We start from the raw sequence: 27,338 nt of genomic DNA on the forward strand, positions 1-27,338 counted from the left end.
TTCCTCATAAGCCAGAAGTAGTTCTGTGGCAATTGGTTAGGGCTGTGAGTACATGTGAGGGGCTTTCTCAAGTAGTCTTTCTAGGTTGTCCTCTTTGTCTGGCCCCACACTGAGATGAACAAGGTTGTTCATTTTTTGGTTTATTTGTCAGGGACCATGTTTGTGCAAAAACCCAACTAAGGAGAGACAGAGAGATAAAGGTGTGCACTGGTTTGGAGAGCAGATTAAATCAATGTTTTCACAAAGTCTTTAATGACACTGTAGTAAACTATCAGTGCATTTTTTACTTCCATTTTCCAAGTCTGTGTGCGTGTGAGCGTGCGTGCATGCATGTATGAAAGTGTGTGAAAGTTTAAATGAGTTTATCTCTAATATGAGCTCATTATTATCTACTTGTCCTGCCACAGCACCAGTCACCTGGCTAAGTTTTCTTTTGAGAGAGGAGTAGATGGAGAGCGTGAGTGAAAGGTGGTGTGAGCTTGTCACAGACCCACCCAGTGTGTGTGGGTGGAAGCTGTGGGTTCCAGTCCCCGAGTTTTTATAAGACTGAGATGCTTAGATAGAAGCACACATCTCCTGCACACAGAGGCGACATACACACTCACACTCCTCTCTCACACACTTTGCACCATGAGTGGTACACAGGGCTATCCTTACCCCCAGGTGTTTCTAGTGGACAGTGGTAGAGGTCCACAGCCGTCGGTCCAACCTCCAGGCATGCTGCCCTGCTGGTCCTTCCCTCCTGCCCAAGAGAGAGTGATGGAGCGGGGCAGGGGCAGAGGCTGCAGGGGGGTTGGCTCCTGGAGCCTGACTATGGCTCTGCTGTTTCTGCTGCTGCTGGTGTTTGGGGCATTGGGACTGGGTACCTACCAGATAATCAAACTACAGACTCAACTCAACGGAATACAACAGGTGAGGGTGTGTGTTTGGGTGGGGTTCTCCTGGTGCAAGTCTGCTCTCTGATTTCTATTTGTATCAAAGGGCCTCTGTGTTTCGTCACCTATCTGTCTCATATTGTTCTTTCTGTATGATGTCAGCATCTTTCTTTGCAATTGACTCTGCACTGATCCTCTGCCAAAACCATCAATGAAATAGACGCATTGAGGAATTTGTGGTAGTTCATATTTCGTGTCTCGTTGCCTTTCATTGTTTTTGTTGTTGGCTAAAACATCTTAACTTACTGATGAGAAAAACAGAGACATATAGCAACAACATGCAATATCGCAACAAGAAGAAAAGACTGAACCTAAAAAAAGATGCATCCTACCATTGAATTATCACCTGATTATTGTGACCACTGGAAAAGGAGTGGGAGACTGGTGAGGGGTAGGGGACAGACAGAGGTCAAGTGTTGATGGAAAATAGGCAAAACAGGCTTTTGTGCAAGTTTTCTTGCTGCCTCTGCATCTCAGACTATTAAGTAGCAGTGACATTTAAAGACGTCAGCCCAGACCGGAATCTGTTCAGAGTTGTGGTCACCAGTCCAGCGGTGCTACAGGAAATCCTTGACTCATAATACATGTTCAGAGAAGAGCTGATGTTCAGTGTATCTTAGCGCTACATTTATATTGATCACCTTTAACCACAAAATGTCATGTAACATCTGTGATGTGGATATATTATATTGAATGCGAAAGAACTTGTGTTTGTGTGTGCTAATGTGAAGTGGCAATGAGATGTATCTCTTCTTTTGTCACAGGAAATTAACATTGAGATTGATGGTCGTGGGCCTGAGAAGCTAGTGGGTGACCTTCCAGAGACCGATCCAAACAGAGGGAAGATAGCCGGCAGACCTGCAGCACATGTTATAGGTAAGCTGGGGGCAGAGCCGGCCCGAGCCACTAAGCGACATAAGTGACCGCTCAGGGCCCCGTGGCCACTAGGGGGCCACAGACCAAAAATAAATAAAAATGTGGGTCTCAAATTACAGTTGTGAGTTAGAATAGTAGAATACACAAGGTGCAATTTCTAAATTTGGTTGTGCATCAGCAGTTTTTATTTTATGTCAGTCACTAAATTAGCCCATGTCAGCCTATTTTTTTAAAATGTATTGGTAAGTTGGTCTAGCCAGCTATCATGATCGAATTACCGACCAGGCACGAAGGGAACATGCCCAGGGGCCCTTACCTCTAGGGGGCCCCCATTGATTTTGTAAGTCACTCTCACTCAGATATCATATTAACATGATAAAAAAATGTATCTCCATCCTATGGCTAAATGAGTAGAATTGCAGGAAATTGGCTGTAAAACTGCAAAATTGTCTCTCCGCCCCATGGCTAAATTAACTTAGTTGAAACTGAAAATGCAAAATCTCCAACTCATGGCAAAATGTATATAATTGAAGGAACTCTAAAACTTTTTTTCTCTCCACCATCAAAATGTTGCTAAGGGCTCCCAGAAGGCTAGGGCCTGCTCTGGCTGAGTGAAGTTCAAATCAAAAGTTTAATTACTTTATTTTGGTGTAGGCTTTTGCTCCAGCCCTGCTCTGACATACCTGATTCTAGTAATCAGCTGCACATCAGGACCTTGATTAATTGAATTAAGCATGCACTCCTGATGTAGGCCCAGTGGAGTGTCATCTCTAACGCCATTCTCCCTGCTGTCCCTGCTGTCTCCTTTTGTCTCCCTCAGGCCGGATTGAGAAGCATGTTTTACAGAATACCTTGCGTTGGGAGCCAAAGGCTGGGCGGGCCTTCACAGAGGGGGGCGTGGTCTATCGGGATGGCGGTCTGCAAGTCAACGAGACTGGGCTCTACCACATCTACTCCCGGGTGCAGTTTGAAGCCAATCACTGCACCCCTACAGATGCCTTGGTTCACTCTGTGTTTGTAAGAAGGCCAGGGAATCGCAAGTCTCTCACCCTAATGGAGGGGCACAGGGAGGGCTACTGCAACCTGGGCTCTCATGGGCATGTCTGGACCTCGGGGAGTTACCTGGGATCCACACTGAAGCTTGAAAAGCAGGACTGGCTGTATGTGAATGTCTCCCATCCAGCCATGCTCAGCCACGCCCATCATGCCAACTTCTTTGGACTCCACAAGATCTAGAGAACAAGAGGAGATCTGTTTCATGTCGATTTTCTGGCCAATGACCATTATATTTTGCCAGAACAGTAATGGCAGTGCAATGAGCATTCATTTATTTATTTGTGATGTTAGAAGTGCAGTGGGTTTCAACTGATATTTCAATCCTAGAACCTTAACACTAATATGCTTGTTAGGAAAGTGGTATTTAGTATTTATTCTGATAAAAAAATCTGACACTGATGATCCCAGCAGCAGGTCTGAATGTATGTTCATTAGAACGCAGAGAAATAATATGCATGTTTGGGATTTAATATAATGTCAACGGGTATACAACGTTCTATTGTAATAAATAAGTATTTTAAAGAGTTCTGACTTTTTGAGGTCTTTGTCAGATGTCTGTTTGAATGTCGTGAGTGTCCGTGCTTGCAAAAAGGACTCAGTGTTCTTTTAATGTGTTTTTTTTGCATTGAGCTGGGTTGTGGACATGAGGTTAAGATTATGGCTACACTCTTAGAAAAAAGGGTTCCAAAAGGGTTCTTTGGCTGTCCCCCTTTTTGTTTCCAGGTAAAAACCCGTTTTGGTTTCAGGTAGAACCATTTGGGGTTCCATGTAAAACCCTCTGTGGAAAGGGTTATACATGGAACCCAAAAGGGTTCTTCAAAGTGTTCTCCTAAGGGGACAGCTGAAGAACCCTTTTAGGTTCTAGATAGCACTTTTTCTAAGAGTATAGGGTGAGCATTGAGCCAGGGTGTTGACATGAGTTTAGGGTTAAGGTTATAGCTAGGGTTAGGGTTGAGCCAGGGTGTGAATGTAGGATACATGGTGTGGTCTCTTAATGAGGTAGCGTTGCCTGCGACTTCAAAATCAGTGCAAGAGAATTGGACTACCAGTGTAAACGCAGCCCGAAATACACAACAGTATCTGTGTGCTGCCATCCTGTTAGAAGGTAACAGATTATTTTATTACAATGGTTAAATTGGATTTTCATTGTGTTCAATGGTGTTATTTGCCTCCTAGTGGCGCTTTCTGGTACTTAGAAAGTCAACGCAAACGGGAAGTTCAGAATTTGTTTTGCACGCATAGAAAGAAGCAGCTACAAACAACGCTACAGTGCAGGTCTTCCAATGTAGTTATTTCTTGTCACGCTTCAGCCTTGGAAAAATATTTGTTTGTAAGTTCGTTTCAAGCATTTAGCTAATGATGATAATCTTGTTATTGATAGAGTTTCTTACATATCAATCAATGTTGGTTGCATTTACTCACAAATTGCAATGCCTTTAATGTATGTCGTTAGCTGTATTACTTTGCTCATGCGTCATGCAAACGAATTGTAAAATATACAATACTGTAGTTTTGTTACTGTTTCTAGTGTAATATGCTTTGTTATTCTACATAGATGGTTATACATTATTAGAGTAATGAAAGGAGCAATTACCATATGGTTAACAATTAGCTATATGGTTTGGCATCATGCCAGATGCATGGTACCTTAGCGCGTGCTTTGTATTTATGCAACTTCAAATGTTTAATGTACAGCTACAGTATGTCGGTGTGAATTGAACACTAAAGTATATTCTTTTCTGTATTTTGCAGTTTCACAACATAAACGTTTCAATATATTCATTCAAGAAAAGTCACGCCTTGGGAGTTTTATTGAAGACTTAGTTGTTAGCTATCTGTCTAGTTTTGCATGGGAACGCAACTCAAGGGCAGAATAGTGAAAAAACATCATCACATCGGGCTCAAGCACAAGAATAACTGCACACGGTGGTTATGTTTCTACGTTCATCAGCCAACAAAGCCTCTTATCCTAGGGAAGACCAGCAGTCTACGATGCAACAACCAGAGCCAGGTGTTCAACAGAGAGAGATGGAAGAGCCTCTTCAGCACATTGGGACCAAGTCTCAATCTACAAGATCAAGGTCATCAAAACAGTCAAGCAGATCCTCAACGGCGAGTTCTGCAGCCATCAAAGCACGCGCCAAGGCGGAGGCAGCACGCGCACAAGTCTCTTATTCTGAGAAGGAAGCTTCTGTGATGAAACAAAAGGCAGAAATAGAGGCCAGCTTGTTGAAGCAAAAGGCAGAAATAGAGGCCATCTTGTTGAAGCAAAAGGCAGAAACAGAGAAGCAAAAAGCTGACCTCGAGGCAAGTTTATATGTTCTCCAAGTTGAGAGAACAGCTGCTGCTGCATTGGCTGAAGCTGCAGCCTTTGAAGAAGTTGTAGGATCAGAACGCAGAGAGCTTCGCAAAGAACTAGACACCGGGACACAGCCCTTAAGTCCAGTCCAACGTACATGTGAGTACGTACAACAACATGCTAGGCCCTACTTTGCTGAACTTCCATTTGAAGTGGAGAAACAAGAGCTTAGTGTTGACCCAGCTACATGCCATAATCCAGAAAGTAGCAAACAAGAGAACATGAGCAGAGACTCTCCGTTCAAAAGAAATGAACAGCAGCATGGTGGAAATGGAAAGCAAGCCCACTTCCAGTCACACACACACAACTTCCCTGAGTCACAAGTGGCACCAGACATCACCAAGTACCTCCTACGACGTGAGATGGTGAGTTCAGGACTCCTGAAGTTTGATGATCGCCCTGAAAATTATTGGGCATGGAAAGCATCCTTTCTCAATGCGACCAGAGACTTGAATTTATCAGCCAGGCAAGAGTTAGATCTAATTACCAAGTGGCTAGGGGCAGAGTCGTCTGAGCAAGCAAACAGAATTAGATCTGTCCATATTTTCAACGCAACAGCAGGGCTTAACATGGTCTGGCAACGACTAGAAGAGTGCTATGGTACACCCGAAGTGATCGAGAATGCACTGTTGAAGAAAATTGATGATTTTCCTGAACTGACTAACAAAGACAATCACAAACTAAGAGAACTAGGTGACATTCTTCTCGAACTGGAGTGTGCTAAAGTAGAAGGGTACCTTCCAGGCCTCGCTTATCTGGACACATCTCGGGGGGTAAACCCTATTGTAGAGAAACCTCCATTCAGTTTACAAGAAAAATGGATAGCACAGGGATCCAAATATAAGGAGGACTATCGGGTAGCATTCCCACCATTCTCGTTCTTCTCGAGATTCATCAGGAACCAGGCGAAAATTAGAAATGACCCCAGCTTCACCCTCTACACCTCAACTAACCAGGTGTCCATGAAAAGTGAGAAACCTGCCAGGTACAGCAGCAAGACACCTGTGACTGTATACAAGACAGATGTGTCATCTGAGGCTTCAGACCACCAAACCAAACCCAGTAAGACAAAGGTTGAAAATCCTGACCGTCACTGCCCAATACATAACAAGCCTCATCCTCTTAAAAAGTGTCGTGGGTTTAGATACAAAACTCTAGATGAGCGCAAATCATATCTCAAAGACAATGGCATTTGTTTCCGATGTTGTGGGACAACTCAGCACAGAGCTAAAGACTGTAAGGTTTCAATCAAGTGCTCTGAGTGCGACAGCGACAGGCATCTTGCTGCTCTGCATCCAGGCCCAGCCCCTACAAATACATACACCGCTACAGCAGAGACAGATAATGGCGGGGAGCAAGGTGACGATGCTCTTCTATCTGTCACCTCAAAGTGTACAGAGATCTGTGGTGAGGCAGTCAATCCAAGATCATGTTCGAAAATATGCTTAGTCAAAGCTTATCCGGCTGGGAAAAGAGAGAAAGCTGTCAAAATGTATGTAGTGCTTGATGAACAAAGTAACAAATCTCTGGCCAAGACAGAGTTTTTCAGTCTCTTCAACATCAATGGCAACTCTGCTCCATACACCATGAAGACGTGTTCTGGGGTAACAGAGACTTCAGGCAGGAGAGCCGTCAACTTCATGTTGGAGTCTATAGATGGACACATGCAGCTCACTCTCCCTACTCTGATAGAGTGTGATATGATGCCAGACGATAGGATGGAGATTCCCTCCCCCGACATTGCGTATCATCATCCCCATCTGCAACCAGTTATGGACAGAATTCCAGCTGTGGACCCAGACGCTCCCATCCTCCTGCTCTTAGGACGAGACATCTTAAGGGTACACAAGGTACGAGAGCAAATCAATGGGCCCCACGACACTCCTTATGCACAGCGACTCGACCTCGGGTGGGTCATTGTGGGTGAGGTCTGTCTGGGAACGGCTCACCGAACAGCCAATGTTAACGTGTTCAGGACAAACATACTTCAAAATGGTCGCACATCCTATCTGAGCCCTTGCCCTGACATCATCCAGGTAAAAGAGAACTACAACAGCGTAGCTCAGAAACACATCTCTCCCTCTACAGTGCACTCGAGAGATCCAATCACAACTGTGAACACAGACAGCCTGGGATGTTCCGTGTTCGACAAAACACAAGACGATGATAAACCAGCACCATCAGTGGAGGACAAAGCCTTCTTGGACATTATGGACAAACAGGTTTTCCAGGATGATGGAAAAAAACTGGGTGGCTCCACTACCCTTTCGCCCCAATAGACGTCGCCTTCCTAATAACAGGGAGCAGGCCATGAACCGCCTCACATCACTTCGCAGGACTTTAGACAAAAAGCCTGACATGAAGCATCATTTTATTGACTTCATGCAAAAGATGCTGGATAACGACCAAGCCGAACCTTCACAGCCACTAGAGGGAGACAAAGAACGTTGGTATCTGCCCATATTTGGTGTTTACCATCCACAAAAGCCTGAACAAATACGAGTAGTATTTGACTCCAGTGCTAAGTGTCAAGGCGTGTCACTTAACGATGTTCTGCTCAGTGGTCCAGACTTAAACAACACACTCTTGGGTGTCCTAATGCGTTTCCGCAAGGATTGCATTGCACTAACAGCAGATGTGCAACAAATGTTTTACTGTTTTCGTGTACGTGAGGATCACAGAGATTACTTAAGGTTTCTCTGGTATGAAGACAACAACCCAGATAGAAACATAACTGAGTACAGGATGAAAGTCCATGTATTTGGGAACAGCCCTTCACCAGCCGTAGCCATCTACTGCATGAGACGAGCAGCGCTACAGGGTGAGAAGGAACACGGGTCAGAACCCAAGCAATATGTAGTGAGGAACTTCTACGTCGATGATGGTCTGACATCAGTAGCTACTACAGAAGAAGCTATCAATATTCTAAGAAAAACACAAGCAATGTTGGCGGAGTCCAACATGAAACTACACAAGATTGCATCCAATAGCAAAACAGTTATGGAAGCCTTCCCTATGGAGGACCGTGCGAAACACTTAAAAGATCTGGACCTAGGAGTGGATCCTCTCCCCTTTCAACGGAGTCTGGGACTTTCCTGGAACCTGGAAACAGACAGCTTCTCATTCCAGGTGTCCCACAATGAGAAGCCTTTTACTCTGAGAGGCATCCTGTCCACGGTGAATAGTCTTTATGACCCCCTTGGGTTCGTGGCTCCAATAACAATGCAAGGTAAAGCCTTAATCAGAGAACTCTCTTCTGATCAGAGTGAGTGGGATGTCCCTCTTCCAACAGAAAAAGAAGAGAAATGGAAACAGTGGAAGCAAGTTCAGTGTCTCGCTGACACCTTTTGGAAAAGGTGGAGACAGGAGTTCCTGACAACGCTGCAGAGACGCAGAAAATAGACAGCAGAAAAGCCAAATGTAAAAGTGGGAGATGCTGTCTTATTGAAAGACAGTCAGGCACACAGAAATGACTGGCCAGTCAGCCCAGTACTGACAAAAAGGTTAGGAAAGTAGAACTAAAAATTGTCAAGCAAGGAGCTGCTAAGGTGTTTCTGAGACCAATCTCAGAGATTGTTGTTTTTCTTTCTGAAGCATCCTAGAGACAAAAGATAAAAATAGAAAGGACATTATTTGTTTCTTGATATGTTTTATTTAATAGTGGCACAATTTCATTATACCAGGCGGGGAGTGTGCTGCCATCCTGTTAGAAGGTAACAGATTATTTTATTACAATGGTTCAATTGGATTTTCATTGTGTTCAATGGTGTTATTTGCCCCCTAGTGGCGCTTTCTGGTACTTAGAAAGTCAACGCAAACGGGAAGTTCAGAATTTGTTTTGCACGCATAGAAGCAGCTACAAACAACGCTACAGTGCAGGTCTTCCAATGTAGTTATTTCTTGTCACGCTTCAGCCTTGGAAAAATATTTGTTTGTAAGTTCGTTTCAAGCATTTAGCTAATGATGATAATCTTGTTATTGATAGAGTTTCTTACATATCAATCAATGTTGGTTGCATTTACTCACAAATTGCAATGCCTTTAATGTATGTCGTTAGCTGTATTACTTTGCTCATGCGTCATGCAAACGAATTGTAAAATATACAATACTGTAGTTTTGTTACTGTTTCTAGTGTAATATGCTTTGTTATTCTACATAGATGGTTATACATTATTAGAGTAATGAAAGGAGCGATTACCATATGGTTAACAATTAACTATATGGTTTGGCATCATGCCAGATGCATGGTACCTTAGCGCGTGCTTTGTATTTATGCAACTTCAAATGTTTAATGTACAGCTACAGTATGTCAGTGTGAATTGAACACTAAAGTATATTCTTTTCTGTATTTTGCAGTTTCACAACATAAACGTTTCAATATATTCATTCAAGAAAAGTCACGCCTTGGGAGTTTTATTGAAGACTTAGTTGTTAGCTATCTGTCTAGTTTTGCATGGGAACGCAACTCAAGGGCAGAATACATCTGAGTGTGAACTGAGAGAGAGTTTAGTTCAGTAGCGGTGTGTGGGTAAAATCACTGGGGAAGCCAAAAAAAGGACATATTACAACCTTTAAGTTATGATCATTTCATTGTTTGCTCTATAACCTGTTAGTTCACCTTGTGACCGTGATACTGTATATAGGCCTAAAGGATGAAACAATAAGACAGTGGCAGAATAAATTCAACCTTTGTTACATCATAAAACCGGAGAGCAATCTCTGTCCAAGTACACAAAGCATGTAACAAACACTTACATGAACTACAGCATGGTCAAGGAAGTTAATGTTTAAGACATTTTCGTACCACTTAACTATTGATTTAGATCCACGGGGAGTTACTGCAAGTCGCAAAGAAAACAGGAGCTACCTCCACTATTCCAGCACCATTTCAACTTCAACATTTCAACATCAAATTACATATCCTTAGTCTACAGTCATGGCCAAACGTTTTGAGAATGACACAAATATTAATTTTCACAAAGTCTGCTGCCTCAGTTTGTATGACGGCAATTTGCATATACTCCAGAATGTTATGAAGAGTGATCAGATGAATTGCAATTAATTGCAAAGTCGCTATTTGCCATGCAAATGAACTGAATCCCCCCCCAAAAACAATTCCACTGCATTTCACCCCTGCCACAAAAGGACCAGTTGACATCATGTCAGTTATTCTCTCGTTAACACAGGTGTGAGTGTTGACGAGGACAAGGCTGGAGATCACTCTGCCATGCTGATTGAGTTCAAATAACAGACTGGAAGCTTCAAAAGGTGGGTGATGCTTGTAATCATTGTTCTTCCTCTGTCAACCATGGTTACCTGCAAAGAAACACATGCCGTCATCATTGCTTTGCACAAAAAGGACTTCACAGGAAAGGATTTTGCTGCCAGTAAGATTGCACCTAAATCAACCATTTATCAGATCATCAAGAACTTCAAGGAGAGCAGTTCAATTGTTGTGACGAAGGCTTCAGGGCACCCAAGAAAGTCCAGCAAGTGCCAGGACCGTCTCCTAAAGTTAATTCAGCTGCGGGATCGGGGCACCACCAGTACAGAGCTTGCTCAGGAATGGCAGCAGGCAGGTGTGAGTGCATTTGCACGCACAGTGAGGCGAGGACCTTTGGAGGATGGCCTGGTGTCAAGAAGTTCAGCAAAGAAGCCACTTCTCTCCAGGACAAACGTCAGGGACAGATATTCTGAAAAGGGTACAGGGATTGGACTGCTGAGGACTGGGGTTAAGTCATTTTCTCTGATGAATCCCCTTTCCGATTGTTTGGGGCATCCAAAAAAAAGCTTGTCCAGAGAAGACAAGGTGAGCGCTACCATCAGTCCTGTGTCATGCCAACAGTAAAGCATTTTGAGACCATTTATGTGTGGGGTTGCTTCTCAGCCAAGGGAGTGGGCTCAATCACAATTTTGCCTAAGAACACAGCCATGAATAAAGAATGGTACCAACACATCCTCCGAGAGCAACTTCTCCCAACCATCCAGGAACAGTTTGGTGACGAACAATGCCTTTTCCAGCATGATGGAGCACCTTGCCATAAGGCAAAAGTGATAACTTGTGACGTTCTAACCTTAGTTCCTTTATTATCTTTGTGTTAATTTGGTCAGGGCGTGAGTTGGGGTGGGTAGTCTATGTTCTTTTTTCTATGTTATATTTCTGTGTTTGGCCTGGTATGGTTCTCGATCAGGCGGGTGTCGATCATTGTCTCTGATTGAGAATCGTAGCCTGTTTTCCCCATTTTGGTTGTGGGTGATTGTTTTCTGTGTCTGTGTTTTCCACACAGAACTGTTTCGTTTTTAGTTTGTGTAGTGTTCAGTTTTGATTTAAAATAGGACGAACACTTACCACGCTGCGTATTGGTCCGATCCTTCCTACTCCTCCTCAGAAGAGGAGGACGAAAACCGTTACATAACTAAGTGGCTCGGGGAACAAAACATCAATATTTTGGGTCCATGGCCAGGAAACTCCCCAGACCTTAATCCCATTGAGAACTTGTGGTCAATCCTCAAGAGGTGGGTGGACAAACAAAAACCTACAAATGCTGATTAACTCTAAGCATTGATTTTGCAAGAATGGGATGCCATCAGTCAGGATGTGGCCCAGAAGTTAATTGACAGCATGCCAGGGTGGATTGCAGAGGTCTTGAAAAAGAAGGGTCAACACTGCAAAAATGGACTCTTTGCATTAACTTCATATAATTGTCAATAAAAGCTTTTGACACTTGTGAAATGCTTGTAATTATACTTCAGTATTCCATAGTAACATCTGACAAAAATATCTAAAGACACTGAAGCAGCAAACTTGGTGGAAATTAATGTGTGTCATTCTCAAAACTTTTGGCCATGGCTGTAATACAGTGACAACTGAAAGATACCAAAAAACTTTTTAGTCAATCAATGTAAGCTAAATATGATGTGGCTGTCCCTGGTTCTGATTTCTGTTTGCGTGAGCGTTTGTGCAAGTAGAAAAATCATTTTGACTCACCCTACTAGAGAAACGCCAATGCCATCCTCCTCTCATTCATGTTGTTGAAACTCTGTCATGCAGTACACGCCTTTATTTGTTGTTGTCCTAGGCTACTAGGCTAAAATGTTTGCTCGCTCGTCTAACCTTCTTTCATGGGCAACATTAGCTAGTTAACATTAGCCTTCTACATCTAGCTACATATTGAACTTCCATCCTCTCAGGCCAGGGGCACAATGTATGAATTGATGGATGGATCAGAATTGCTGTTATAATCATTGGCCAGTACGGAGAATTGAGTAAAACCACAAGTCCAAATCCCAATCTCCATCCATGGCTAATTTAGGAAAGGGATCATTTTAGCTAGCTTGCTAACCACAGGAGGACAACAACACAACGAGAAGCAACAATTCACGTTGTTTCTGTCAATGATGTATGCTCTCAATGCAATTTGACAGGAGTGATGCCAAATCAAAAATGCCTTCCCTTGACACTTTTTTGGTGCGCCAGGACCATTCACAGTTGAGTTCAGTCAGTTTAGCTCAACGCTGTTCGGCTTCTATATTATAAATGTTTTATATCAAGGGAGGCCAAATGCTCACTGGCTTCCCTTGCGTTCAATGCAACGGGCGGCAACAATGTCATACTCTTTTTGACCAGACAGATTCAGATAGAAGGGCTACACATACAGAGACAGAGGGGTGCTGTTTCGCTCGCTCGGATGCTTTCGCCATTTAAATAAATTTAGCCTCATGTGCATTGAAGGAAAATTATAAAACACAGAGAGACAAAAGATAAATTATTTTATTTTTTTCTCTGTCAATGTATTGGGGAAGCCTGGCTTCCCATGGCAACAACGAATACACCCTACTGGTTTAGTTGTGTGCCGAGGCATTGAATCTGCATCAGGGCCAGACAAACCACAAACAGACAGGCCCACCTAGACCCCCCCCCCATCTCACATTCTATCCCCTGTGAAAGTCACACAGGAAGTTAGAGCAGCATCAGAAGTACGCTCTGTTCTTCTCTGAGGTCTGGCTTAACGCTCTGACACTGCCGTGTCCCCTCGCCTGTGCCTTCAGTGTCTTTACACAGTGTGTGTGTGTGTGTGTGTGTGTGTGTGTGTGTGTGTGTGTTTGAATGCGGTGCGATGCAGTGAAGTGCAGGAGAGGAAGATGTTAAATTTTGCATTATTGCATCTGCCTCCATCTCACTGCAGTTGCAACTTGTTTTCTTGTATTCTTTTTTTTTTAATCTTTCAAAAATAGATTGGACAATTATGGTATAATAACCTATTTTACATTAGAATAGGCCTTTTAAACTGTTACATTGACTGATAAGACTGATAAATTATACACCGAATAAAAATATAAACACAACACGCAACAATTTCAAATATTGTACTGAGTTACAGTTCATGTAAGGAAATCAGTCAATTTAAATAAATGGATTAGGCCCTAATCTAAGGATTTCACATGACTGGGAATGCAGATATACATCCATTGGTCACAGATACCTTTTAAAAAAGGTAGGGGCGTGGATCAGAAAACCTGTCAGTATCTGGTGTGACCATCATTTGCCACATGCAGTGCGGCAAATCTCCTTCCTATAGAGTTGATCAGACTGTTGATTGTGGCCTGTGGAATTTTGTCCAACTCCTCTTCAATAGCTGTGCGAAGTTGCTGGATATTGGCGGGAACTGGAACACGCTGTCGTACAAGTCGATCCAGAGCATCCCAAACATGCTGAATGGGTGACATGTTTGGTGAGTATGCAGGCCATGGAAGATCTGGGACATTTTCAGCTTCCAGGAATTGTGTACAGATACTGTAGATCCTTGTGACATGGGGCCGTGCATTAACATGCTGAAGGTGTTGGTGGCGGATGAATAGCACAACAATGGGCCTCAGGATCTTGGCATGGTATCTCCGTGCATTCAAATTGCCATTGATAAAATGCAATTGTGTTTGTTGTCCGTATTTTATGCTTGCCCATACCATAACCTCACCTCTGTTCATAATGTTGACATCAGCAAATCGCTCGCCCATCTTCCCGGTACAGTTGAAACCGGGATTCATTCGTGAAGAGCACACTTCTCCAGCGTGCCCGTGGCCATCGAAGTTGGTAACGACGCCAACCTACAGTCAGGTCAAGACCCTGGTGAGGACAACAAGCACGAAGATAAGCTTCCTGAGATAGTTTCTGGCAGTTTGTACAGAAATTCTTCGGTTGTACAAACTCAGTTTTATCAGCTGTCTGGTTGGCTGGTCTCAGACGATTCCGTAGGTGAAAAGCCGGATGTGGAGGTCCTGGGCTGGCATGGTACACATGGTCTGCCATTTTGAGGCCATTTGGACACACTGCCAAATTATCAAAAACTACAGTGGAGGCGGCTTATGGTAGAGAAATTAATACTCAATTATCTGGCAACAGCTCTTGTGGACATTCCTGCAGTCAGCGTGCAAAACTTGAGACATCTGAGGCATTGTGCTGTGTGACAAAACTGCACATTTTAGAGTGGCCTTTTATTGTCCCCCAGCACAAGATGCACCTCTGTAATGATATGCTGTGTAATGATCAAGCTTCTTGATATGCCACACCTGTCAGGTGGATGGATTATATTGGCAAAGTAGAAATGCTCACTAACAGGGATGTAAACAAATTTGTGCACAACCTTGTGAGAAATATGCTTTTTGTGCAAATGGAACATTTTTGGGATCTTTAATTTCAGCTCATGAAACATTTAGGGATAAGGTCAAGGTTAGGTTTGGTCGCATATGAAACAAAATATTTAGCTGTGTGACCAGGAGTTTTATTTTGGGAGCACTGTGCGACTAGGAAAAAATTGGCCAGATAATAATTGTTATAATGATAAGGCTTCCCTGTACCTTTGTTTCCGAGTTCCCTTGAGAAAAAAGCCAGCTCAAATTCGTTAGCGTCATAGTTGCACCATTACTTCAGTGAAAACAGGTTGCTTCTAGCACAACCAAGTCAAAAGATCTGACCCATATTAACTGCTCAACATTTTACTATAATAAACTTTTTACATTCATAAACCATGACATGGGTTGTCCTAAAAGTACTTGCGCTTTGTTAACCATTTGTTTACACTTTGTTCAGTCATTTTACATCATTGGCTAGCAAGCTAACAACCTGCTCACTTCACCACTATATCCAAACTTTTGGAGGCACCGAAAGAAAGGAGAAGGGATTAACTGCAGCCGAATCAGAGCACCACTCTGAGTGGTTTCACCTCCTCCACCCATCTCAAACCTATTCTTCAGGAGATCAATAATCATAGTAATGAATGAATGACATATCTCTTGCATGTCATCATCACAAACCTGACGTTTTTAAAGAGACAGTGTACAACGCATCTAATAGGAAAATAGTGTTTTTACACAATGCAGAATCCTAATATTCCACAAATGACTTCAAAAGCAGCTTGAATTGAAATATGTCCAATATAGGCTGTATCTAAATACATTTAAAAATATATATTTTTGGTGCTCCTACATTTCATGTGGTGCTCTTAACTTTTCTAAATTGTGCTCCTATTTTTTATATTTGGGAGCACCAGTGCTACCAATTAATACTAGGCAAGTCAGCTAAGAACAAATTCTTATTTACAATGACAGCCTAGGAACAGTGGCTTAACTGCCTTGTTCAGGGGCAGAACGACAGATTTTTACCTTGTCAGCTCGGGGATTCAATCTAGCAACATTTACGGTTACTGGCTCAACGCTCTAACCACTAGGCTACCTGCCGCCCCACATTTAAACCTGGGTAGATGAACCACAGGTTCACTGTGGCATCAACCAGCTTGTCGAGCAGACATTCATCCAATGCAACTCGTATTATTACATTAACATACACGTTACACACAGTACACATTACATATGCAGGAATCAATACCTGAACCCCACTGTATATTAGCCTGGGTACCAGTCTGTCTCTGCCATCATGCCACCCTTGACATGGCAAAGAGTTGACATGATCGCACAAAGAGATCTGGGACCAAGCTAGCCGTAGATGTGACCAACCAGGTAAAAAAATTCAGGTTGTCTGCACGCCTAAAGATCATGGTACAGTAGCTCTCTGAGCTAAAGCCTAGGCATAAACTCTGGGAGATGACACAAGTCTGCAGAATTCACTTTACTTTATACAGTTTAAATATGTCAGGCTGCCATTGACATACACACTGTCATGCAAGTCTGCCATTGACATCAATGCACAACTACGGACCTCATTTACTCAAGGATCTGAGAAAACGGGTATAAATCTGCTATATAGCTGCATCTAGTGGCCACTGCATTTCCTTCATCTACCCAGTCCTGTCCGATCTGTTTATGCAGAAGGCAGGAAACTATTTATCTGATGAAATGCAGTGTTTCCTCAGTCTCTCAGTCGATGGCATCATCTGCCTGTCAGATAAGGAACTGCAGCCAGCTTTGGATATTATAAGGTGGCCTGTATGTAAAAATGTGTGTGTGTGCACGTACGTGCGTGTGCACGTGCGTGTGTTTGTGTGCGTACGTGTGGATGTGTGGCATACGTGTGTGTTTTTTTCTCAACATGGGAATTGGAACTTGTACTTCAACTAAAACTAAATTTAGTCCAGGAGGACATTTAATCTGTGTCTGGTCAATAACTCAACTCTCTCCTCAACAACTTCCTTCCCATCTTTTTTTACGTGTCAAGGTAAGGGTTTGAAAAACAACAGTTTAATAAAACACACATACACATACACCTACACATTAACACACAGAAACAGTACATCAATATAATTAATATCATAGGCCTAATAGTACTTTAGAGCTCTTTTTGCAAACAATATAGCTATGTTTTGTGAAGTTATTAATTACACTTGGATGGTGTATCAATACACCCTTCCTAACTCAGTTGCCGGAGAGGAATGAAACTGCTCAGGGATTTCACCATGAAGCCAACGGTGACTTTAAAACAGTTAGAGTTTAATTGCTGTATTATGAGAAAATTGAGGATGGATCAACAACATTGTAGTTACTCCACAATACTAACCTAAATGCATAAAGTAGATGTCATTTCTTCCAGGTATGGGTCCTCCTATGAGTGCAGGCATTTGCATAAAAAAAATGTATGCACATAACAGTTCCTTGGTCAGTCGCCCTAGGTGAGACAAAAAAATTGCAACCTGCTTTTTTCTCAGCTAATAGTCGGCACAAAATAATATTTTAGCAGCCCAATTCATAAGCAAATTAAACACATTTGTTTTACATCTGGTTATAATCAGTTCAATTACAATAACATTTCCTGATTACACTAATAAAATCACCAATGTCAATATTAAATTAGGTTTTTAACATTTTGTGCATTGATTGGGGAAAAACAGCTTGCAATCAAGAGAAAATGTGTTCTGAAAAATCTCTTACCATATTTCTCCAATGTCATACCAGACAGAGTGTCTTGTTTGCAACGAAACGGTTGTTGTTTGTAAATAATGAAAAATTACATTTGAACATCTTGGCCATGTTCTGTTATAATCTCCACCCGGCACAGCCAGAAGAGGACTGGCCACCCCACATATGCTCTCTCTAATTCTCTCTTTCTCTCTCTCTCTCGGAGGACCTGAGCCCTAGGACCGTGCCCCAGGACTACCTGACATGATGACTCCTTGCTGTCCCCGGTCCACCTGACTGTGCTGCTGCTCCAGTTTCAACTGTTCTGCCTTGTTATTATTCGACCATGCTGGTCATTTATGAACATTTGAACATCTTGGCCATGTTCTGTTATAATCTCCACCCGGCACAGCCAGAAGAGGACTGGCCACCCCACATAGCCTGGTTCCTCTCTAGGTTTCTTCCTAGGTTTTGGCCTTTCTAGGGAGTTTTTCCTAGCCACCGTGCTTCTACACCTGCATTGCTTGCTGTTTGGGGTTTTAGGCTGGGTTTCTGTACAGCACTTTGAGATATCAGCTGATGTACGAAGGGCTATATAAATAAATTTGATTTGATTTTGATTTGATTTAACCCAACAATAGACTTCCGTAAAAGATGCCTGGGTTTCAACGTTTCTTTTTTTTCAATTAATAGGGACAAAATAGCAAAGTACATTTTTTTGTCTCCTCCAATATTGAAGAATGTCATAGACTAATCAATATATTCCCATATGCAGAGGTATGTCTTTTGTGGGCCTTTTAAAGCTTGTTTATAGCATAAGGCATCATGAAGTTAAGTATTGTTATAGAATGCTTTATATGATCTGGATACCTTTTCTTTATTTATTTCAAAATATAAAGCTAACAATAGGTATCCTTTTAGCCCTTTTCTTTAACAAAGGATATGGCATACAGTACCCTCACTCAATTTGAGCTCTGGTTTTAACCGAATACACCAAGTCCTTATATAAGAAAGGAAGCTATACAGTGCATTCAGAAAGTATTCAGACCCTTCCACATTTTGTTACGTTACAGCCTTATTCTAAAATGGATTAAATAAATGTTTTTCCACATCAATCTACACACAATACCCCATAATGAAAAAGCGAAAACAGTTTTTTAGAAATGTTTTCAAATGTATTAAATATAAAAACCAGATATCTTACAAAGTATACAAACCCTTTGCTATGAGACTCGAAATTGAGCTCAGGTGCATCCTGTTTCTATTGATCATCCTTGAGAAGTTTCTACAACTTGGTTGGGGTAAATTCAAGAGCTCCTCTGTTGAGATGGGAAAACCTTCCAGAAGGACAACCATCTCTGCAGCACTCCACCAATCAGACCTTTACGGTAGAGTGGCCAGACAGAAGCCACTCCTCAGTAAAAGGCACATGACAGCCTGCTCGGAGTTTGCCATAAGGCACCTAAAGGACTCTCAGACCATGAGAAACAAGATTATCTGGTCTGATGAAACCAAGATTGATCTCTTTTGCCTGAATGCCAAGCGTCTCGTCTGGAGGAAACCTGGCACCATCCCTACAGTAAAGCATGGTGGTGGGCGCATCATGCTGCGGAGATGTTTTTCAGCGGCAGGGACTGGGAGACTAGTCAGGTTCGATGGAAAGATGAACGGAGCAAAGTACAGAGAGATCCTTGATGAAAACCTGCTCCACAGCACTCAGGACCTCAGACTGGGGTGAAGGTTCACCTTCCAACAGGACAACAACCCTAAGCACACAGCCAAGACAACGCAGGAGTGGCTTCGGGACATGTCTCTGAATGTACTTGAGTGGCCCATCCAGGGCCCGGATTTGAATCCGATCGAACATCTCTGGAGAGACCTGTAAATAGCTGTGCAGCGACGCTCCCCATCCAACCTGACAGAGCTTGAGAGGATCTGCAGAGAAGACTGGGAAAAACTCCCTAAATACAGGTGTGCCAAGCTTGTAGTGACATACACAAGAAGACTTGAGGCTGTAATCGCTGCCAAAGGTTCTTCAGCAAAGTACTCAGTAAAGCATCTGAATACTTATTTAAATGTAATATTTTTTATTCATCTGCTTTTGCTTTGTCACTATGGGGTATTGTGTGTAGACTGATGAGGAGATACAAATGGAATAAAATTGAATTTGATTTTAGAATAAGGCTGTAATGTAAAAAGTCAAGGGGAATACTTTCGAATGCAGTGTATATTTAGAACCCCTATTAATTCAATTGTGGGCCTAGTAATAATGATTTGTCATTTAACTTTTAAAATGTATTACATTTTACTGGGGCATAAACCCAACCCAACAGTAGTGTGTATTTGTTTAATCTTTTTTTTATTTGACTTCTACTTAACTAGGCAAGTCAGTTAAGAACTAAATTCTTATTTACAATGACGGCCTACCAAAAGGCCTCCTGCGGGGACAGAGGCTGGGATAAAAAAAAACATAAAAAACTATAGGACAAAACACACATCACGACAAGAGAGACAACACAACACTACACAAAGATAGACCTAAGATAACAGCATAGCAAGGCAGCAACACATGACAACACAGCATGGTAGCAGCACAACATGACAACAACATGGTAGCAACACAACATGGCAGCAGCACAACATGGTAGCAGCACAAAACATGGTACAAGCATTATTGGGCACAGACAACAGCACAAAGGGAAAAAAGGTACAGACAACAATACATCACGCAAAGCAGCCACAACTGTCAGTAAGAGTGTCCATGATTGAGTATTTGAATGAGTCTCAAGTTTGAGTGTTTGTTGCAGCTCGTTCCAGTCGCTAGCTGCAGCGAACTGAAAAGACGAGCAACCCAGCAATGTGTGTGCTTTGGGGACCTTTAACAGAATTTGACTGGCAGAACGGGTGTTTGTGGAGTGCAGTACTACTGCAGTAGGTATCTCAGATAGGGGGGAGTGAGGCCTAAGAGGGTTTTATAAATTAGCATCAACCAGTGGGTCTTGAGACAGGTATACAGAGATTACCAGTTTACAGAGGAGTACAGAGTGCAGTGATGTGTCCAGTAAGGAGTATTGGTGGCAAATCTGATGGCTGAATGGTAAAGAACATCTAGCCACTCGAGAGAACCCTTACCTGCCGATCTATAAATTACGTCTCCATAATCTAGCATGGTTAGTATGGTCATCTAAATCAGGGTTATTTTGGCAACTGGGCTGAAAGAGGAGCGATCACGATAGAGGAAACCACGTCTAGATTTAACTTTAGCCTTTAGCTTTGATATGTGCATGTATATGTGCACTGATATATTCATGGATGCCAAGGGAAGCCAGGCTTCCCCAAAAAAATCGACCAATAAAAAACCGTACAATTATTTCTCTTTCGTCTTCTGTGTTTCATAATTTTCCTTCAATTCGCAAGAGGCTGAATGTATTTCACAGGAGAAAGCATCAGAGCGAAACAGCGCCACTCAGCCTACACGTAGAGAGAAAATCTATCTGATGCTGTCTGGTTCAAACAAGTATCACATTGTTTCCACCCATAGCGTTGAAGACACGGGAAGCCAGCGAGCATCTGGCCTCCCTTGACAAAAAAGTATTAAAAAATGAACTGTGAATGGTCCTGGCACATCAAAAGAACGTGTCAAGGGATGCCAGCTTGGATTTGGCTTCACTCCTATCAAATCCATTGAAAGCATACATCATTGACAGAAACACTTGAATTGTTGCATCTCATTGTGTTGTTGTCCTCTGGTGGCTAGCAAGCTAAAATTGTCCCGTTCCCAAATTATCCATGGATAGAGATAGGGATTTGGACTTGTGGTTTTACTCAATTCTCCGTACTGACCAATGATTATAATGCTTATTCTGATCCAACCATTAATTCATACATTGTTGTGCCCCTGGTCTGAGAGGATGGAAGTTAAATATGTAGCTAGATGTAGTAGGCTAATGTTAACTAGCTAACGTTGCCCGTGAATGGAAGTTAGGCTAGCGAGTAAGCATTTTAGCCAGGTAGGCTAGGACAACAAAAAATAAAAGCGTGTTTTGTATGACAGAGTGACAGACCGTTTCGTCAACATGAAAGAGAGGAGGATGGCATTGGCGTTTCGCTACAAGTAGGGTGAGTCTTCATGCTTTTCTACTTGCACAAACGTGCACGCGCACACACACAAACATGCACATAGAAATCAGAACCATGGACAGCCACATCATATTTAGCTTACGTTGATTGGACTAACTTGTTTTTGGTATCTTTTAGTTGTCACTGTATTAGACTAAACAGGGGTGATTTGATGATGCTGAAATGTTGAAGTTGAAAATGTGCTGGAATAGTGGAGGCAGCTCCTGTTTTCTTTGCGACTTGCGGTAACTCTCTGTGGTTCTAAATCAATAGTTGTTAAGTGGTCCGAAAATATCTTAAACATTAACTTGCTTGACCATGCTGTAGGTCAACAGTCTGTTACTGTACATGCAATATGCTTTGTGGACTTCAATGGACAGAGGTTGCTATCCGGTTTTGTGATAAAACAAAGGGGTGGTTGAATTTATTCTGCCACTCAATCTTATTGTCTCTGCCTTTATGAATGTGCAGGTTATAGAGCAAACAATGCAATTATGACAATACATATGTTGTAATAAGGCTTTTGTGTGGGGAGGGGGGAGTCATGATGTTTTCATCTGATTGTCAAACAATCCCTTCAAAGGGCACCTATAATAGGCTACACGCGCATGTTCATCCACTTGCAATATATTTCCAGTCTCCAAACAGTAGTGAACGGAAAGAGAGATCCGGTACACAAAACAACAAAAAGTGTAATGACATTTGGCGATTGTCATTAGGCCAGAATGAATGCCTCCACTGCTGTCTGCCCGTGTCTTGGTGTCTGCCGCTCATCTCTGCCTTGTCAAAATGTCAGTGTTCTCATCAAACCACTTTTTGGAGCAGCCTATAGGCCTACCATGCGTTTTCAAGTTCATTTGCAAAAAATGTTATGCCTCTGACATACGGTAATGATAAGTAATGGTGCAATAGCCTACAGTTTTCTTAGCATTTTTTTCTTGATTATTGTGATAGGCTCATGTTTTACCCGTACAGCGTAACCCCACTATTTATTTTGCCAGTATGCCATACCAGACGATACCACCTTAAAGCCAATTTATGCTTGATCTGATTTGTGGTCGGAGGCTGTGACGCAATTGCAGAGCCTCTGGAGGCCAAATTGAACTATGTACCGCATCGCCATGTGCCTCACAAATTTTGTAACAATGCAGAGGGCTCTGTATAGCTCGGCATTTACATGATTGGTTTAGATAAGTTTTTCCCAAACTGGGGAGGGTGGAGCGAGGGGTCAGTAGGGGGTGGACTTTACTCTTGAAAGTTGTAATAGTAGAATGCACAAGGTACAATTTCAAAATTGGGTAGTGTATCATCAGTTCCTCTTGTCATTTTTAGTCATTGCAGACCTTAGAGAGCTATTTATAACTTCAGAAATGTCCAGATCAACTAGCCCATGTCAGCTAACGTGTTTTAGCTCATAGATTTTGTTGTAATTTTGTCACTCAAATATCACATGAATAAACATTACACATGGCTAAATGTATATAATTGGAAGAAAATGTGCTTTAACCCTCCCGTTGTCCTCAGATTCTGTATACACCCCGTGTCCTCCGGGTCAAACTGTCCCGCCTTCACTAAACCCCTAATTAGCACATGTGGGACAGTATGCATGTGCACAGTCTTTGCAGATATATTTCTTACACCTGCAGCACAATATGTGTTTCACAGTCCTTCTTTGGTGGGCATATCTGACACCTCTTCTTCTTACTTTCCCCAGCTGGGGCAGTGGCTAGGGCAGCTAGCTCCTCAGGTTGATCACGAGATCTAGCCCTCTGAACAGCTTTCACAACTGCTGCAGATGCTTCTGTGCAGGGGAGATGCTCCCTTCTTTCGATGAATGGAGTTACAAGTGTAATTCCCAGCTGCTCCAGGAACACCCTCCTCTTGTTCCGCTTACAAGGCATCCAGGAAGGGTTGATCTCTCTCCATATGACAAAGGCATTGTAGGAAGAAACATCAATGATGATGTGGAAGATGACCAGGGGCCAGTGGGCAGTCATCCTTCTGCAGCTGTACATTCCAATCACCTTATCTAGGTTGTCCACACCTCCTTTGTTGCAGTTGTAGTCTCGGATGATGGCTGGCGTCCTGTCTTCGTGATCGCTAATTTCAGCCTCTGTGTGCAGAAGTAGAGGTCGACCGATTATGATTTTTCAATGCCAATACCAATTATTGGAGGACCAAAAAAAGCCGATACCGATTAGTCGGACAATTTTTTTATTTTATTTGACATTTTTCAATTTATTTGCAATAATGACAATTACAACAATACTGAATTAACACTTATTTTGCATCAATAAAAATCCATTTAGCCCCAAATAAATAATGAAACATGTTCAATTTGATTTAAATAATGCAAAAAAAAGTGTTGGAGAAGTAAAAGTGCAATATGTGCCATGTAAAAAAAGCTAACGTTTGAGTTCCTTGCTCAGAACAGGAGAACATATGAAAGTTGGTGGTTCCTTTTAACATGAGACTTCAATATTCCAAGGTAAGAGGTTTTAGGTTGTAGTTAATATAGTATTTATAGGACTATTTCTCTCTATACCATTTGTATTTCATATACTTTTGACTATTGGATGTTCTTATAGGCACTATAGTATTGCCAGTGTAACAGTATAGCTTCCGTCCCTCTCCTCGCCCCTACCTGGGCTCGAACAAGGAACACATCGACAACAGCCACACTCGAAGCAGCGTTACCCATCGCTCCACAAAAGCCGCGGCCCTTGCAGAGCAAGGGGAATAACTACTCCAAGTCTCAGAGCGAGTGACGTTTGAAACTCTATTATCGCGCACCCCGCTAACTAGCTAGCCATTTCACATCGGTTACACCAGCCATTAGGCTGAAAGGCTTGAAGTCATAAACAGAGCTGTGCTTGCGAAGAGCTGCTGGCAAAACGCACAAAAGTGCTGTTTGAATGAATGCTTACGAGCCTGATGTGACACAATTTCACCTGGTTAATATTGCCTGCTAAACTGGATTTCTTTTAGCTAAATATGCAGGTCTAAAAATATATACTTCTGTGTATTGATTTTAAGAAAGGCATTGATGTTTATGGTTAGGTACAGTTTTCCAACGATTGTGTTTTTTCTGCAAATGCGCTTTTGTTGAATCATCCCCCAGCGTTGCATCGATTATATGCAACGCAGGACACGCTAGATAAACTAGTAATATCCTCAACCATGTGTAGTTATAACTAGTGATTATGATTGATTTATTGTTTTTTACAAGATAAGTTTAATACTAGCTAGCAACTTACCTTGACTTATACTGCATTCAAGTAACAGGCAGGCTCCTCGTGGAGTGCAATGAGAGGCAGGTGGTTAGAGCGTTGGACTAGTTAACTGTAAGGTTGCACGATTGGATCCCCCGAGCTGATAAGGTGAAAATCTGTCATTCTGCCCCTGAACAAGGCAGTTAACCCACCGTTCCTAGGCCGTCATAGAAAATAAGAAACTTTGTTCTTAACTGACTTGCCTAGTTAAATAAAGGTATACATTATTTTATTTTTTAATCGACAAAGAAATCGGATTGTTATGAAAACTTGAAATCGGCCCTAATTAATCGGCCATTCCGATGAATCGGTCCACCTCTACTCAGAAGTAACACATTATTATTTTTCTTTGGGAGGTTTGAAACTAGAGTGGTGGTGGGCGTGAAGGCAAACCTTGATGAGAAGACCTCTCCTTTGATGCAAGCAGTGCAGGTGGGAGCTCAGACTTGTTCTTTCAAACTGTGCCAACCATGGTGACGTTCCTCTTCAGGAGCTGCCGTCCGAGTTCATAAGAGGTGAAGAAATTGTCACGTGACATTGTGACCCCTCAATCCCTCTGTCACATCAAGCACAACACGCATCCCCTGGTTCTTCTCTGGGCCTCCACTTCCCGGTGTAGCGTAGCTGGATTTGGCGTCGCAGGCCACCCATGACTTGATCCCATATTTTTCTGGCTTGCTGGGCATATAATGCCGGAAAGGACAACAACCTTTGGCAAGAAGAGATTAGTATCATTGGTCATTATTAGTATCGGTGTCATAGAAACAGTCACAGAAGTCAGTAGTGAAAATCATTTTTATTACATATACACTACCTCTGAATGGAACCAGTTGCTCATCCACTGTTACGTCAGGCCCTTGTTTGTAGACGTATGGCAGCCGCTCCACCCACTTGTCCCAGACCTCTCTTATGGCTGCCAGTTTGTCTGTCGCACGTCTTGTAGGTCTTGACTCAAGTCATCAAATCGTAGCAGTCTTGAGTAAGTGTGAAAGAACTTGAGTGGCATAGTGGCACTGAAAATCGCTCTTCCACTCTCTGGATCCCATAGACTAGATGCAGCCTCACCTTGGGACCTTTATACACCTGCTAAGATTAGCGGCCTTATGTAGGCATGCAGGTCAGTCTCATCCATCCCTTTCCAGCTGTCTCCAGATTTTCAAAAACCCTCCAGATTTGTCATGTCCAGGATGATTTTTTCTATTGCTGGTGTGATGAACAGGTAGAAGGTTGAGGCGATGTCATGGGCATAAGTAACGGCATATGTTGTGGGTCCTGGGGTCATCTCCATGACCTTATGCTCTGCCATCCTTCCCTGTTTGTGAATTGCTACCGAGGACCATTTGATTTGGCTGTTTTTTGACATTAAAGTCTCTCTTTCAGCTTGAGGAATTTCTTCTTCTTCTGAAGATGATGCATCATGCTCTGGGTTGTAATTCCTCCCCATCTGCATCTTCTGATTCATCCTCCACTTCTCTTCAGATTGAGGAGTCTTGCTGGACATTTGAAAATATCTGTTCAAGAACCTGTTCAGCAGTGAAATGCACAGTCATGGCTTCAGCCCCTTGGGGAAGACCACATATCTGGACATGTACGGACATGTACCGATGACAATATTATTTTGTTTCGTACAGCTTACATGGATACATGAATAAAGGCAACATTTCACTTTTGTAATATTGGGGTCAGTCTAGGACAGGTCATCAAATTTCAAGTTGAATAATATCATGGAGGTGATTGTTTTCACTGCTGTTAAAGAAAGACTCTCTGCCTCCTTCTCACAAATGATCCGACAAATATAAAAAATCTAATAAAAGTTGGTTCAAACAGTGGCGGGTCAAAATGACCCGACCTGCAAATCCTCTCCACCTTCTCAGGACCATGAGCCTGTCACCTTTGATGTGACACTGTTGTTGCTGCTATTGGTGATAGTGTGATAGTGGTGCTGGCTACCATAAGTTTGTGTAAACAGTGCATTATTTGATGCTGTGTGTCATGTTGTGTCCGTGCCACTTCTGTCTCTGTGTGTGCGGCAGCCCGAAGCGTGGCCAGGCCTGTTTGATTCATTCATAATGTTATCAAAAAGTATCTCTTCTCCTTCACTAGAACTAGAATGTTGCGACTACAGAAGATATATAATGTTGGGCGCATTAAGTGATGCTATGTTTTCTGTTATTTTCTATAATTGTTTTGCTTGATACAACTTATTGGAAGATTTTTTTGTCCCTCTGAAGGCCTAGGTCCTACAGTCATGGTTCGCCACTACATTAAAGTAAAACTGCAACCCAAGTCATAGACTGTTCTCTATGCTACCACACGGCAAGCGTTACCGGAGTGCCAAGTCTAGGTCCAAAAGACTCCTTAACAGCTTCTACCCCA

At 42.5% G+C, this 27,338-nt stretch overlaps 2 protein-coding genes across 3 annotated transcripts; both read left to right on the forward strand.

The window, feature by feature from the left end:
* Positions 1–570: 570 nt before the first annotated feature.
* LOC118358720 (tumor necrosis factor ligand superfamily member 6-like) lies at positions 571–3,354 on the forward strand. Its single transcript, XM_035736653.1, has 3 exons — positions 571–912; positions 1,700–1,811; positions 2,632–3,354. The coding sequence occupies exons 1-3, from the start codon at positions 631–633 to the stop codon at positions 3,045–3,047; spliced, it is 810 nt and encodes a 269-aa protein (XP_035592546.1). The 5' UTR covers positions 571–630; the 3' UTR covers positions 3,048–3,354.
* Positions 3,355–3,533: 179 nt separating this feature from the next.
* On the forward strand, positions 3,534–23,799 carry LOC127912017 (uncharacterized). Of its 2 annotated transcripts, XM_052480370.1 has the most exons (3): positions 3,534–9,160; positions 10,413–10,494; positions 17,798–23,799. In XM_052480370.1, exon 1 carries the CDS (start codon positions 4,800–4,802, stop codon positions 7,503–7,505), a length of 2,706 nt encoding a protein of 901 aa, XP_052336330.1. In that variant the 5' UTR covers positions 3,534–4,799; the 3' UTR covers positions 7,506–9,160; positions 10,413–10,494; positions 17,798–23,799. The 2 variants fall into 2 exon arrangements, with proteins under 2 accessions (XP_052336330.1, XP_052336329.1); XM_052480369.1 differs by lacking the exon at positions 17,798–23,799 and having other exon boundaries at positions 10,413–13,694.
* The last annotated feature ends 3,539 nt before the right edge of the window (positions 23,800–27,338 follow it).

Source organism: Oncorhynchus keta, chromosome 26 (assembly GCF_023373465.1).
Source record: "Oncorhynchus keta strain PuntledgeMale-10-30-2019 chromosome 26, Oket_V2, whole genome shotgun sequence".
Classification (NCBI taxonomy): domain Eukaryota; kingdom Metazoa; phylum Chordata; class Actinopteri; order Salmoniformes; family Salmonidae; genus Oncorhynchus; species Oncorhynchus keta.